At 45.3% G+C, this 16,415-nt stretch overlaps 1 protein-coding gene across 2 annotated transcripts in view; it reads right to left on the bottom strand.

The window, feature by feature from the left end:
• LOC113908686 (myocardial zonula adherens protein) overlaps positions 1–16,415 on the bottom strand; it is an 85,815-nt gene that overhangs the window by 53,655 nt on the left and 15,745 nt on the right. For both annotated transcript variants that reach the window (XM_027568988.2, XM_027568989.2), the window contains exons 3-5: positions 7,496–7,651; positions 4,011–4,103; positions 410–523 (exon numbers count right to left, since the gene is read on the bottom strand). In XM_027568988.2, the coding sequence (XP_027424789.2) occupies positions 410–523; positions 4,011–4,103; positions 7,496–7,651 (363 nt within the window). The remainder of the gene's footprint in view (positions 1–409; positions 524–4,010; positions 4,104–7,495; positions 7,652–16,415) is intronic.

Here is a 16,415-nt window from a genome sequence, read left to right as displayed (position 1 = left end):
GTGATTAAGTCTGTCTGTCTTGTGCCTGGGTGGGGCTTCCTGAAACCGGGGCTACAGGGAGCAGGGGCTGATGTGCTGTTCTAGGCACTGACTCGCAAGACCCACTTGGGTATCTGCTGGAGAAAGGGCCGCCTCTAGCATGGAGCTCAGGATCTAAACTCCCATTTTAACAAAGGCAAAAACAAATTCAACTCAAAGGTTGAGAGCCTCCGCTCGGAAGCACTTCCTTTCATTTCCTTCACGTCCTGGCGGGGTCTTTACTGGGGCCATGCCTGAAGGATCCCGATGCATAATGTTCTGAAGACATCCCGTGACTTGCTTTTCTACAAAGGCACAGGGCCCACACCTGGTGAGGCGTGCCTGCCCCCGCAACAGAGGGCCCCCAGGCTAACAGTGAGCAGATGAGTACCTGCAGGCCGATGGAGTCCGACGTTAAGGCTGAGTTCGTGGCATTGAAACTGTCCAGGGCCGACGACTGTGCCTGGACGTGATTCTCGAGATATTCCTGCCGAGCCTGGGAAGCCTGGGCAGAGGATGAGGTAGTTACACAAAACCCTATATACCCGCAACAAGTTTCAGTTAGGCTAGAACCTTCTCCTGATAGTTCAAGGAGAGCTTAAGATTACAAAGTCAACATCTGCATGACCCAGAGAGGGGAAAAACATGAACACTTTTCCTTCACATGTCCCCCCGCAGGGCCTCGCTTGGTCCTCACAACGCATGCGGCAGCCAGAACACCCCCCTTTATATGGTGGAGGAAACCGAATCCGAGGAGGTCAGGGATTTGCGCACCAGCAGCTGAGACAAGGCCCTGCTGCGCCTAGGACCCAGTTGGAACATCTTCTCCTGCCATCTAAGAGCTCTTCTTACTCATCACGGAAAGAACACACGTGGGGCTCACGCCCTTCTCAAGCGTGTTATGGGGCTGCCACTGCTGTTGTGTGGTCTTTGCTGGGCGTGCGTGTTTAGCACGCTGGAGACGCTTTCATCAGAGAGAGTTCCAGCAGTGTCATGCCAGACGTGCAAGAAGGGCTGGCTATACCGCAGCAGGAGGCAGGGGAAGTAGAGGTAAGGGCTCGGGGTAGGCTCAAGGGTGGACGCCCGTGGGGTGTGTGTGCCCACGGAACGGGCGGTGGCCTGTGTGGGGGGACCTGTCCCTGCGGGCCGGTGAGAACAGGCTGGGCTGGGCGGCTGTGGCGCGTTTATCCGCCCCCACCCCTATAATCAAGGCCGTGGCTCTTGCTTCAGCAGATCACCGCCCAGCCAAGCCACGTGCCAAACTCTAAGGCAAGACTGTTGCAACCGTGCTTCCTTCCTGCAGATATTTACCTTTATGGAAAGTGTGTCATATGTACGTGCACTTTTTTTGCTTCAACATTATGAATCACAAGTATAAAAAAAAATTTTCTTTCCTCACAGGCATTAGCTTGTTTAAACCAGAGGAATGTTATTTTTTCTTAAATTCAAAAGTAATACCTTCACGTAGTTCAAACATTTACAAAATATAAAAGGTAGACACTAAAATAAATCAATCACTCCTGTCCCATCTGCTCAGGTACCACCTTGCCCGCTCTGCCCCTCAACTAAGAATCACGGTTAATTGGTTTCTGGATTATCCTTCTAGTAACTACTTTTGCACCCACAGAACTATCTAACCATACTTATTTTCCCCTCCTGTTTTACACAAGTGGTAGCTCACTGTACATATTTCCTTGTATCTCTTTTTTGTTTGTTTGTTTACCATTTACTCTATCTTTGAGATCTTTCCGTATCTCTTTCTGAGGCGCTTACTTGCTCTTTTTATTCTTACCTCCCCCTCTCCCATTCCCTCCTCCTCATTTTTTTTAAAGATTTATTTTTAGAGAGAGAATGGGGGGGCGGGGGGGCAAAGGGAGAGAGACTTAAGCCTTAAGCACACTCCACACACAGCGCAGAGCCTGATGCAGGGCTCGATCCCACAACTCTGAGATCACAACCTGAGCAGAAATCAAGAGTCTGATGCTCAGCTGACTGAGCTACCCGGGAGCCCCCTTCTTTTTTTTAGTTCTGTGTTTTCTATTGGAGAGTGGTAATTTATTTTACTTTCCCCCTTTTTTTTTAAGATTTTTTTTTTTTTTTTTGACAGAGAGAGACAGTGAGAGAGGGAACACAAGCAGGGGGAGTGGGAGAGGGAGAAGCAGGCTTCCCGCCGAGCAGGGAGCCCGATGCGGGGCTCGATCCCAGGACCCTGGGGTCATGACCTGAGCCGAAGGCAGACGCTTAACGACTGAGCCACCCAGGCGCCCCTTACTCTCCCCTTCTTGATGGACATTTAGGTCTCCAATCTTGTTACTGTTGCAAACAATGCTGTGATACCTAAGCTCATACATACGTCATTTCACATGTGAGAGTTTATAGAATACATTCTTCAGAACAGAATTGCTAAGTCACAGGATAGAGGCCTTTGCAGTTTTGTAGATACTGCCAAACTGCTCACCCTCAGAGGGATTCAGAATTACGTCCTACCCAGCCATCCGCCTGTTCTCCACAGCACTGCTAGTTGTGTCTTGTCCACTCCTACAGGGATGCCGGTCTCATAGGTAAAAATTACATCTCAGGATGGTTTGACTGACTTTCTCTTACTGAGAATGAGGCAGAGCATCCTGTCAGACATTTAAGAGTTCTTCATCCTTCTTTTACTATAAGTTATGTATAACAAATATTTTCCCTATTTTTATGAGTTGTGGCTTTTTCTTCTTGATGTCTGTACACTCTTTAAATACTCAGAAAATTAGCCTGTTATCTAGGATATGAAGGGCAAATCATTTTTGCTAGGTTTCTCATTGGACTTTGGTGTTTTTGCCAGCACACATCTTTCATTTCAGTGTAGTCAAAGTTACGAAACTTTTCTTTTGCGGTTTTGGGATTTCATGTCAGAGTAACAGAAAGTCTTCCCCATCCCAAGAGTATAAAAGAACCCACAGAAGTTTTCTTCTGGCACTTTTAAATATCATCTTCAGAATTTAAGTCTTTGATCTCTTTGGAATTCCTCCAGATATAAGTCTGTCATGACAGCATATAAGTTGTCCCCATAGCATATACTGACTTGTCCATTTCCCTGCCTTTATCTGAGTTGCTACCTTTATCATATACTGGTGTACATTTCCAGGCTTTTTTCATGGATGCCTATTTATTCATGTGTCAATATGATACTGTCCTAATCTTTGAGGCTCTCTCAGCTTCTTGTAATATTAGTAGAGCTAGTCTTCCTCATTGCATTTTTTCCCCCAGAATTTCCTCAACTCTTCATATTTATTTTCTGTATACTGTGGAATCTTCTAGTCCAGTTGTAGAAACAGCATAAAAATCTCTTGGCACTTTTATGGAGTTACATTACATTCACACACTAACCTGAACAGTACTCACATCTTACGAAGTTGGCGCTTCCTGTCTAAGCACATGGTATGTCTTTCCTCTTGGTGCAGTTTACTCCTAGATATTTGGTAGTTTTCTGTTGTTCTTATTTCTTCTTACCAGTTGTTTTTCGTATACTGAAATCTATTCGTATCTATTAATTTTTTTACCCTGCTACCTTACAAAATTGTTTCTTATAGTTTCTTTTTTTCATTGGTTCACTTGTGCTTTCTGGGTATATAGTCATATAGTTTGTAACAGTGACAGTTTTACATCTACCTGTCCAGTTTTTATACCTCTAAATTCACTTCTCTTGTTTAATTCCATTGGCTAGTCTCTCAGGTACAATGGTAAATAGTAACGATGATAACTAGCTTCCTCGTCTTATCCCTGACTGTGGAGGGAATGCTTTGAATGTAAAGATTATTCTTGCCACAAAAACATCCCTTTAAATAATAAACTTAATTCTGTGATAAAATTCCCTCAGTTCATTTAAAATATGATTCCACTCGCAAAGAACATCATAAACTCAAATATGTTCAGGCACCAGCCACTCAGAGGGAGTGCTAAGCCCTACCACCCCTCCATATTTCCAAGTCACTGAAATATTCACTTACTGACAATTCCTGGGTGAGCTGTCGAATCTTCTGTCTCATTTCATCATAGTCTCCATACATTCGCTTCCTTACTTTTTCCAAAGTGGCTCTCACCTGCAGCCCACAGAGATGCTAGTTAGAGATCAAGCTATAACATTTTCATGTGAAGTTTGCTGAAACCCAAATGACAGGAGGGCCCCACAAAAAAACAATTTTAAGAACATGACAGTTTGGGGGATGCCTGGGTGGTTCAGTCGGTTAAGCGTCTGCCTTCAATTCAGGTCATGATCCCAGGGTCCTGGGATCAAGTCCTGCATTGGGCTCCTTGCTAGGCAAACCTCTGCCTGCTGCTCCCCCTGCTTGTGCTCTCTTGCTCTCTCTCTCTGACAAATAAATAAATATTTTTAAAAATAATAATAACAACATGACAGTTTGGGAGATTAAGTGAGAAAATCACTCCTAATATCTAGTTAGAAGCCAAGAGAATTATCCAAATAATACCAATAATGATAAATATACATTTTGATTATATATGATTATAATTATTAACAAAGGTTAATTATCCAAATAATAAGCTCTGAAGAAAAAATGGTTTGTTGAAATTCAGCTATCACCTATCAAAACACATTCAGGCAAGACTTACCCCTTTTCCTATCGTGCATTTTTATAAGTAGAAAATTTATAACAAGTCGGCCCTACAAACAGGTGGCTAGCAGAACCAAAAAAACCCAAACCAAAAAGCAACCTCTAATTTTCCCTGTCTCTGCTCTGACTACCAAAGAGCAATATCTGGAATATACAGCAGGGAAGTATGAGCTTAGAGAGACCACAAATTTGAACATTAGTTCCTCAATAATCACCAATAATACACAAGGCACAAAATATAACAAAGGTCAGGGTGATCCCCTAAACACCTGTTTACACAACCACTGATTAAGTTCCTCTATAGCAGCACTTCTGAAGGAGTAACCAGGTCCTTAAAAATTTTATAAATAAAAACAAAAAAACCTTGACACCATCTCCTCCCTTCCTCTGCTGCCCCTCTGATGGAGAGCTCAGGGGTCCTCAAATAGAAAAGAAGTCTCAAGGGAGCCCTCTACAGAGAGCTCCAGAAATTTTACCACAGAAAGGGCTGGAAGGCAGCAGTTGGTTGGGATAAGGGGTATGTAGGGGACAGCAAGGCGGGGGGGGGGGCGGCAGAGACTTCACCGTGAAGCTGTATTTGCATAGCCAGCACATGGTTTTAAATCAGACTGCATGTTTATTAGGGCTGACTGCATCTTGGTGAAGATTTCGGCAGCAGGGTCCGAGTCAAGGTGCCAAGCCTTCCCTAAATGAATTCTGATAACAGAGTCTACTTTCGTGCTGTTATCTACAAACATTTTGGGAAAATGAGGCCAAAACACAACTCTTCACACTGGGCAGACAGAATGGCTTTCACTGTGGCCCTGAGTTGGCGCTCATGCTGCTCACCAGGGTGCAGTGGGCTGGCTCTCAAGCCCGGGTGGCAAATACTTCAGGAAGCCAGCTGGGCCAGGCTCACTCATGGCAAGAGAGAACCAACAACCCCATAAACATGCTTCGGGATAAGCAGGCCCGGGGTGGATCTGAAGTCACCTGTAGAAGGTGGGACTTGGAAATTAACTTTAAGTTGCAGGTCCCAGTGGAGGCTGGTAATTCAGGCCAGAACCACCCCTGTGTCCTAGGCACACGTCCCCTGGTTCACAACCAGCCTCCACCTGCTGTTTGTGTCTTGGGCAACTGGCGACTCTCAGCTCTGCTTCAAAGGTTTACCTCTGAAGCAGTAACATGTTATCTAAGATATATGAGAAGGGACTAAGTATTTCCATGAGAAAAACGGGGAGACGAGGAATGTTCCCGTTGCTTCTATATAGGAAAAATTATTAAAAGTCGTATCTGAGGGGTAGGATGAGTAGGGATTTGAGGCTGGTGGTTGTCACACTTGTCCTGCGCTTTTGTGTGTGTACCTTTTCGGTTTTTTTCATTTTCTCTGTTAAGCCTTTATTATTATTATTTTTAATCAAGACGTTTTTATTCCTTTTAATTATGTAAGTATCCAAATCTTTCAAGACTCATGAAAGAGGGTGCCCAAAAGTTATTATTTTTAATATTTGATAAGAGATGTTCTTTTAAAAAAATCCTTACGAAAGCTGACAACATGACTTTGTGTCTTCTCTGCAAACACTCCAAATAAAAAGCTGGCAGTTTTGACTTCAGGGGTCCCCTCCCAACCTCCACAATCTATACAGGAAAAAACTGAAGTGCAGAGAGAACAAAAGCTTGGCTGGGCCAGACACAGAGGTGGACATTGAACTGAGGTCCAGCGGGTACCCCACTGCCCCACACTGTTCTGCTCCTCCACATGAGCACTTTCTAGTCCACAGGCTGGTGCTCAGGGCCCATCAGTGTCAGAGAAACTCATTCCCTCTCCATCTAATCACACTGATTTGGTCAACAAAGGCACTGGGAGGCCAAAGAACCAAAAAGGAATGGAGGTGGATGGATGGATGGATGGATGGATGGATGGATAGAGAGACAGATGAAAAGAAATGAAAAATTTAGAAGGAAGTACTCCTTAACCAGGGTTCTAATTAAATGATGGAATTGTGGATGGTTTTATTTTCTTATTATACATTTTTGTATTTTCCAAATTCCTTTGAAAAAAGTGTGTAATTAAAAAACTAAGAAATGTAATATTAAACACAAAGAAATGACATTGATTGGCCTGAGATGGACAGTGTCTACTGTGTTTGACTTCTCAGCATCTGTTTCAACACAACTGATTGGTCTGAACCAGCCATAATCAATTTCATTCCCCTCACCAGGGGATCCATCCAGGGATGGATTGGGAATGGGCATGTGACCCAATCCTGGCCAATGAGACATGAGGAGAAGCCTAATAAAGGGCCTCTAAAAAGAAACAAGAGATAAGTGGCTTCTTTTCTTCCTCGAGACACCAAGATATTTTCAGATGATGCCACGAGCCTGAAGCTGAAGGACAGAACCAAGGGAAACTCAGACAAGTAGGAAGGGAGCCTGGACGTGCCCTGGTCAGAGCCTACCTACCCCTACACATATCCCCACACAAGACAAATTTCCTTTCTGAGTTGGCTTCTCTGTTCCTTACAACCAAAAGCAACCAAATGTATACAGTTTTTGAAACTCATGTGCTGGGAATGGAACGTCCAACATAATAAGCAAAAATCACTTAAAAGCCTCCATATTATACATGGAAGATGGGAGTTATTTGGTCTCCTGAGCATCCCTTAGTCACCTCCAGCAGTTCACTCTAGACCTCACTGCAGAATTACATCTGCACCTTTCACATTACTGTGAAGATATGTAGAAACATTTCCATCCAAAACGGTAATGCTAGGAATTCTTCCAAAAGGCCTTATTACATTCATGTCCATGCTTCCCACTCCACCGTCTCACATGCTACAAAAGGAGTAAACCAAACAAACAAACATCCTTAAATGACTCACGTCTCTGATGTAGTTCATCTCTTCTTTCAGCTGGTTGGTGGACCACCCGTAAACCACCATTTCCTTCTGCTCATTTGGATCCGATCTCCGCACCACGCCGTAGACAACACCCTGAGGAAGTTTCCTGGTTGGCTCCCCATTGCTTAGGTCAAGGTGCTTCCAGAAGGGAGAAAAGAGTAAAGAATAATGACTGTTTAGGCCTCGTGGGAGCAGCTGTGAGAAGGGGTGCACTGGGTCTGGGCATGCGGGCTGTGCGGGCACTGAGGAGCGGGTGGCAAGGAGAGGCCAGAGGAGACCCAGCCACTCACCCTTCTCCCGCTTGCACCTGGCCTGGGCTGGGCCAGCTTTTGCCCTAGAGGAAGGGCATCTTTCTCAAATTTCTACCGAAGCCCTATCCACCCATCTAAGAGTGCATCTGCAGGGCCCCTCCGTCCCGGACGGGCGCCCTTCTCATTCTCACGAAGGTGCCAGATGGACCTGTGTCGTCCCTTCAGAACAAGAGCAAGTGTCTGCACTCTCACAGTCCTGGTGTCCTGGTTATGCTGCTTTTCCCCACGATATCAGTTCCTCTGGATACCTTCAACCCCATCGTGCTAAATATGACCCTTGAAATGCATGAGGTTGAGATAATGCGGGAAGAATGCTGGCTGCCCCCTGGCAGCCAAATTGTCCCCTGAGGGTAGGACTGACCCTGGATCAGCTCTGAGCAAAGGAGGGTGGGGGGATGAGTACACAACCTGTTGTGACCATTCATGAAATATTTCTGAAAAGGCAGGCAAAAGAACCTTCCAGCACCTTAATTCCTTCACCTAAAGCTTTGATCGGTGTTGAAATGCAAACGCCCTTGGGAAGGGGTAATATATCCAAGTCCTAACACACCTTTATAGAATGAAGGCTCAAGAAGCCCGAGAAAGGGAAATTAAGATTTGTTCAGCTTCTACCATAAACCAGATACGTTCCTTAGCACGGTGAATCTTTACAACCACTCTGGGACAGAGCGATGAGCCTCTCCGCTTGATAGCTGAGAAAACCAAAATTCAGAGGGGTTAAATAGCTTGCTTCCAGCCACATATCCAGATTCAAGGCCGATTCTCTGACATGAAGTATACCTCCCCATACTGCAGGCTTTGTTAGGTGCAGGAGGCCGGAGTAAGAGCCCCCATGAGGGAGAAGGAAGGGCAGGACAAAACCAGGGACTGAGAATTCATAGACAAACAACCTACATCCAGTCTCCCCTGGGGCTGACGCTGGTACCTTGATAATCACAGTACAGAACCCTGAATTCCATAATGGCAACTCTGCTCTCCCACTAATTTTTTATTTTTTTAAGATTTATTTATTTAGAGAGAAAGAGAAAAAAAACATGAGTGGAGGAGGGGCAGGAGGGGGAGAGATTCTCAAGCAGACTCTCTGCGGAGCCCGACTCAGGGCTCAATTCCACAACCCTGAGATCACAACCTGAACTGAAATCAGGAGTCGGATGCCCAACCAACTGAGCCACACAGGTGCCCCTCCCACTAATTTTTTTTTTAAGATTTTTATTTATTTATTTGAGAGAGTGAGAATGAGAGATAGAGAGAGCACATGAGAGGGGGGAGGGTTGGAGGGAGAAGCAGACTCCCCACTGAGCGGGGAGCCTGATGCGGCACTCGATCCCAGGACTCCAGGATCATGACCCGAGCTGAAGGCAGTCGCTTAACCGACTGAGCCACCCAGGTGCCCTCTCCCACTAACTTTTAAACCACCGTTGCATAAATTCCTTCCATGTACCTGCAAAATATTTTTGGCATACAAAATTGTAATTTGCATTTTATTGTATTTGTTTTTTAAAGATTTTATTTATTCATTTGAGACACAGAGATAGAAAGAGAGAGAGAGAGAAAGAGAGAGAGAGCATGAGCGGGGCGAGAGGCAGAGGGAGAGGGAGAAGCAGGCTCCCTGCTGAGCCAGGAGCCTGACGTGGGGCTCGATCCCAGGAAGCTGGGATCATGACCTGAGCCGAAGGCAGACGCTTAGCCATCTGAGCCACCCAGGTGCCCCTGTAATTTGCATTTTTAAAATCATTCATTTGGGCAGAATAAAAACTTTATGATTCCATTCATTTAAAGTTTGTCAAAGAACGGTCTAAAAAGATACATGACAAATTATTAATAGTAATGACCTCTAAGGAGGGGGCGGTGTAGCGGGGCAGGGGTACTGGGTATCAGAACATCTTTCAATTCTTTCTTTATACCCATTTGTATTGCTTGTCTGTCTAGGATTGAAGCTTTAAAAAAAAAAAACTAGAAAACAAAACATCCATTGCTTCCCACGCTTCGGTACATATTTGGCAAGAGATGGGATATGAGGGGCTGTGACACTCTGTATCTGCTTCCAGAAAATGATTCCGCTTGAGTCCTTGGTGCTTGGGCCCCACAGGCACTAAAGCAACTCTTGAAATTTGTATATAAATTTAGGTGGAGAGGCGGTTCCATGGCTCTTGGTGGAGTGACAAGCTGGGATCCAGACCCCCAGTTTCCCAGACATATAATTAGGAAGAGGAAAAGCTCTAATGCAACTCCCTGCATACCAGGCAACAAAAGCATGCTCTTTCAGTCAGACTCCACCCAGTTCCTGAAAAACAAGCTGATGAGGACAGGAGGCTTTGGTGAAAGGCATTTCTGCAAGTAAAGTCTTTCCCAGATGGACTGGGTTTCAGGAAAATGCTCAGGTGGCCGCATACAGAGGACTCTGCCTCCCTGCCCAGTGGAGGGACGAGGACCAGCAGCCGTGGAGGAGAACACACACAATGTCACAGACAACACAACAAGGTCTGCGAAACACAGCTCTAGACGTGGTGGCTCTCACAGTTATGCACGGAAAGACACTGAAGATCTGCGAAGTGAAAAACAGTCATTTCCATATTCTTGGGTTTTGTTTTTAACACGTATGTTTGTGTGCATAAAACATCCAGAAGGACGGAATCCAGACTTTTAATACCAGTGGCCTCAGTTGAAACGGGATTTCATTTTTCTGCCCCTTATGCTTCTGTAGGTCTGATTTTTAGCCAGAAAAAAAAAAGGGGGGGGTGTTATCTTTGAATGAATAACTTTCATTTCAGTTTTCAAAAAACTAAAAAGTTACTACAAAGCCAAGGATAAATAAAAGAGCCCAGAGAAGGGCCCAGCCCAGGACTCTGGTCAGGAGCGGGGCCGTCCTCATGGGCCGCTCCACACCGAGAGGGTTCCCAAGGCAGCATGAGCAGCTGCAGCACTGTTTATGAAGAGCGAGCAGGGGACAAATATTGGTTGTCTCTTTTATTACACAGCATCTTCTTTAATCCCCACAGTAACCCTACCACATAAATATTATTAGTTCTCCCAAGGTGGCGACATTCAAGCGCCTGAGTACATCTTCCCAAATCTAAGCTCTTCCCTTTGACCACAAAGCCTTCAATAGCTACGAGTCAGGAGTGAAACGGAATCTCACGTCTCTATGTGGTAGCCCAGACCTCAGGGGCAGGGAAGCCAAGAGCCAGGGCCCCGGGCCGGTCAGGGCCACTGGGAAGAGGCAGGCTCAGCATGAGGAGGCTCCTGGGCTCCATCTTCCCCTATGCCCCGCCCCCCCCACCTCCTTTCTGTTCCTTTATCAGTCAACCTCCTTCTTGTCACAGGGCATTACATGGGCCATTCCCTCTGTGTGCAGTGCCCACTGCTTGTCTGAAATGTCTCTCCCTCAAGGACATCTTCACTCAGACTGGTTAAGTCCCTACACCTTCACCACAACCATAACAGAGTGACTCTTAGTATCATCCTATAGGTAAGGTCTGCTCGCCCATCCACTGGGCCTTGTTGGTCTTCTTTTCCATCACAGTCTCTGACACCTAAGTGACCGACAATGAATTTCTCAATAAATATTTGCTAAATGGAGAGGGAGCTTTAGAAGTTGGAAGAAATTCTGGGGACTTTTCCAGATTATGTAAATATGGTCCAGCTGAAGGGAACATCCTCTGCTCTTCTTAGATGGAGGGACAGGGAGCTGATGTTTGCCCCGGTCATAAAATCTCTATCCAGAGGAGTTGCAAAGGAGCCCAAGACCGCTATCGTTCTGACAAAATGTCAGTATGCTTTTGGTGAAAAACTGGAGAACACAGAAAAAAATAGAAAAAAGAGTTGACATGTTTAGCACGGTGTCTGTGGCAGAATATTTTTCCTCTCAGGTCCTTTAAAATATCTCCCTATAAGATAAATATTAGTTTTTTAGGCATGATAACAGCATTGTGATTGTATTAAGAGAGAACCTTTATCTTTCAGAGAAACATGCTTAAATATTTATGATATCTGGGATACAGGGTGGAGGAAGCGGATGAGAGTACAGACCAGGCAGGACTGAGCCTGGGTTGAGGGTTCTGGGGCGGCTGGGTGAAGGGTCAGTGATTCATCACACCATTCAGTCTCCTTTTGTATACGTTTGAAATTCTCTGTAATTAAAAGTTGGATTGTTTTTTTTTTTAAACTTCTTTGTAAAACTGCTTGGTCGGTATTAAAATATCAAATTCTTAAAAACGTACTAGGCCTACGAAAAGCCTCCTGGGCATGAAACAATACGAGGCAAAACTGCCTTGAAAACCAAAGCCCTAACAAATGCACAAAACAAAAAGAAAGTCAGAGCCAAAGAAAGGAAAAAGTACCAGCCAACTGAAAGGCATCCCGTAACCCATACGTGAAATGCAGCGGAATTAACAACAAGCGGAATCAGAGAAACGTACGGAGAATCTCGCAGTTAAACTGTTCCCTGGGCTGTACTCATTGCTGAAAACTTACTTACAGGCTCGTGCTATTTTCCCCAGAGATGAATGTAGTGGAAAGTGCCTTAGAAAGAAGGACAAACTACAGAAAAGGAACTTCACCTAAATTCCTGCCGCAAGGGCTTTCCGGCTGCTGGAGAGCTAGACCATATTTCCCAGAATGTATGATCTTCCAGGAGATAAGCTCCGTAACGCAGTGGCTGGATCTGCCGCATTCACTGCTTTATCCCCAATACTCAGCATAAAGAGATGCTCAATAAATACATTTTGAAGGGAGGGAGGAAGACAGAATATTTGGAATTGGGTCTATGTCAGAAGATTTGTAGCATCTGGTCTTCCAAAACACTGATCTGTGCAAAGGAAGACAATCCTTTGGTCAAGAAGGGTTCTCAGCGAAGAAATACCAGCAGACACACACAGTTTAACATAAATCCAAACCAATGGTGGTAGCCTGCCACAGCCAGCCCGTGGCCCCGGAGGCCAGGACGGGCAGCCGGTCACCTGTCCGGTCTGCCAATGCGACTTAGATGGACCATTACATGAACTAAATGACATGCAAACTAGAAGCCAAGTTATTTCCAAAACTTCTTGCTTTGAACCTCTTCTTCCAGCCAGGGGGCAGCAGCTGACCCAGGGATGGCTGAGCACTGAGCCAGGGGCATCCTACCTACCTTGCAGGCAAGGGACCACACTGTCAGGAATGTGCTCTGACCTGTGTGTCCATCCTAGCAAATGAGGAGTTCCCAGTCATGAGTCACACTTGACATTTTTTTGTCTCCTTGTGACGAAAATGAACACTACAGCCAGCCTGAGAGGGCTTCCCACAGCCTGGGAGGCAAATAGGGAGGGGACAGTCTCCTCAAAGGAATGGATATCTCTCGCTTATTAAGGTATTTGTTATTTCTGAGAATCTCACAGACCGAAGAGACCATTTTATATAAAATAATAATCTCATGCTTGGACAAAGACCAATCATTTTTAATGCTTAAAGAGAAGGAAAAGAACAACCTGTAGCCAAGTAGAAATCCCAAAGGGAGTGTAGTTCTAATAATAGTATCCTGATAGGAGGTAGCTTCTTAAAGCTATTACCTTCTAGCTTCTAGGCAGTCAACAGCTGGTTAGGCCCAACAACCCCAGAGAAAAAGGAAAAGACTATCTGGAGGGCAAAATCAGGAACTTTTTGGCTGGAACCCAGTCACACAGTACACACATCACGTAACCTTGACTGATAAAATACAAATATCCTCCATAGACCTTCCCTGATAAGAGAAAGTGTGAGGGTTGACATTCCCATGGCCACGTGGCCATGCCACAGAACCCAGTTGGAACTGCAAATCCAGTGTACTAGCTGCGTGGTCTTGTGCAAGTTATTTACTGCACTGAGCTTCAGCGTCCTGAACAGGACAAGGGGGATGATACCACCCACTTCAGAGGGTCGTTCTAGAAATACACAGAATAATACACATAAAAGCTCGTGGACGCTGCTGGGCATACTAGGAGATATGGAGAGATTCTATTCTTAGTGGTGGGATCTTTCCATTTCTGAGTATCTGGGATCCTGCTGAAGTCTACACGTTTGTCTGGAGGCTTCTGTCTGTCTGCCTCTCTCTTCTTGGGTCTTTTTGCTGTTTGTGTCATAGCCATCGCCGTGACAGTGAGATGTTCACCCCTCGACTGGTCTTGTGGCTCTTCCTAGGATGATAATCACAATCTCAGGAGGTCAAAAAATGGAAAAGAGCTGTGTAGTCCAATGGGCTTGTAAGCGGCACCACAGCCGTCCTCGGTGTCTGACGAGGCTGGGGCGGGGGGTGTGGGGTGGAGGGTGGGGGGGCAAGACTGCTGGAGCGGCCGGCACAGCCCTGGCCTTGCTTGAAACCACAGTCCCTAGGCTTTCCCTCTTTTAGTGATGGACTTCCCTCTATATTCAGTTGGATACAGAGGTCCACAGCTAAAGAAATTTGGAAAAACACTGGGTCCAGGCTAATACCTACATTTGCTAGAAGAGAAAACTGAGGCCCAGAGATGACCGGTCTGGCCCGACCACTATGGTGGCAGGTGAGGGAACCAGCACCAGGACTCAGGCCTCTTGCCATCCTCCTGGGGCTGCTATCTCGGAGAGCACACGGAGTCCTGCACGCCACCGGGCACCACCAGCACCGATCCGAATCCTGGCAGCACGCTCCCCACCCTGGCAACAGCCCGTGCTGTTGTATAAACAGTCACGCCAAGGACGAGGACTCAGCATGCTTACTCATCTAGGGCTTTTAAGGGAAAGGGGACTATAAAGCTGAATGGCAAGGGTTTGCTCCTTTGAAACATTATACTGGGCTATGAAAGTTCCCGACTTTGCATTCATACACACGTACCTGCTCTCCCTCACTGGAGTTCTTAAAGATCTAAAGAGAGACCGCTTCTGTAAAAAGACAGGTCACTAACGGACACCTACACTGGTGGGATGTTAACAGCTACTGAAAATATCATCTGCTTCGAGGCACCTGGGTGGCTCAGTCATTGCGCATCTGCCTTTGGCTCAGGTCATGATCTCAGGGTCCTGGGATCGAGTCCCGCATCAGGCTCCTCGCTCAGTGGGGAGCCTGCTTCTCCCTCTCCCTCTGCCTGCCGCTCCCCCTGCTTGCTCTCTCTCTCTCTCAATCTGACAAATAAATAAAATCAAAAGAAAGAGAAAGAAAAGAAAAGAAAAGAAAGAAAGAAAAGAAAAAAGAAAGAAAGAAAGAAAGAAAGAAAACAAATATCATCTGCCTCAAATTACTTTGTCATTTGCAAAAGCCTTCACCACCACACAGACTCAGCAGAGCTCAGGTCGTGCTTGCTAAAATTCAAGTACGCAGTGAGACCCTGATTTAGCTGATAAATCTGTAATAGCTGGTGTTAGTTCTCTTACTGCCTTTGTGTGTGTGTGTGTGTATGTGTGTGTGTGTGTGTGTCTCTAAGAACACACTACATACAGATTTGCATAGGAATATGCATACATACATTCACAAAATTCTTTGGAAATGATGGGGGTTAATTTCAACATTACACCAATTTGAATTTTAATGTTCAACAATTTTATAAACATTCTATTCCATATTTATCACTTCCTCAGTATGAAATGTGTACCCACAAACTAAGAGCATTTCCTCTCCCATATTTTTAATAATTTTTAATATATAAACAAAAGCCCACAGCTAATTTATCTGAGTTGTTAATATAATTTCAGGTAACATTCTCAAAGAAATTTGTTTTGGGCTGAATTGTGTCCTGCCAAAAAAGATATGTTGGAGTCCTAACCCCTGGTACCTCCAAACTTAACCTTATTTGGAGAGAAGGCAAATTAAAATGAGGTCATTAGAGTGAGCCCTAATCCAGTATAATGGGTATCCGCATAAAAAGGAGAAAATTTGGACACACACACACACACACACACACACACACACACACACACACACACACACACACACCAGGAGAACACCACGTGAACACTAGGGTTAGGCAGCCACACACCAAGGACTGCCACAGCCACCAGCAGCTGTAAGAAGCAAGGAAGGATTCTTCTAGAGCCTGCAGACAGAGCATGGCCTTGCTGACTGACACCTTGACCCCAGACTTCTAACCTCCAAAACTGTAAGCCGATGTATTTCTGTTGGTTAAGCCATGCAGTTCATGGTACTCTGCTATGGCAGCCCTAAAAACTAAAACAAAACAAAACAACAACAACAAAATCATAAGTCATCCCTGAAGCACCTACTGTGTGCAAGGCAAGGAGCTGGGCTCTGGTACACAAAATAAAAAGACATCACCTATTGCAAATGGCTCTGAGGAAATACCTATGGGGAACAAATGCAAGAAAACACACTCCTTCTCGCTGGTCATTGGGCAATGGGAATGTGAGATGCCTCAGGAGACTTTCACACGGAGGGAGGGTGGGGTCACTTCCTAAATGTGAATACGTAGGTTCCATTCCAAACTCTCATGCAGCCTAGACCTTTCTGGGTATGTCTATTCATTTAAATGATCCAGATTCATATTTTTAAAATACCAAAATAATGGTAATGCGCTGATGAGATACCTGTATCCTAAAAATACCACATGTAAAGAACACGGAAAACTGGCCCGGCCACCAGCAGGACAGGG

This window comes from Zalophus californianus, chromosome 6 (assembly GCF_009762305.2).
Source record: "Zalophus californianus isolate mZalCal1 chromosome 6, mZalCal1.pri.v2, whole genome shotgun sequence".
NCBI classification, from domain to species: domain Eukaryota; kingdom Metazoa; phylum Chordata; class Mammalia; order Carnivora; family Otariidae; genus Zalophus; species Zalophus californianus.
Note: the sequence above shows the minus strand (reverse complement) of the source record. Positions and strands in the feature narration are given on the sequence as shown.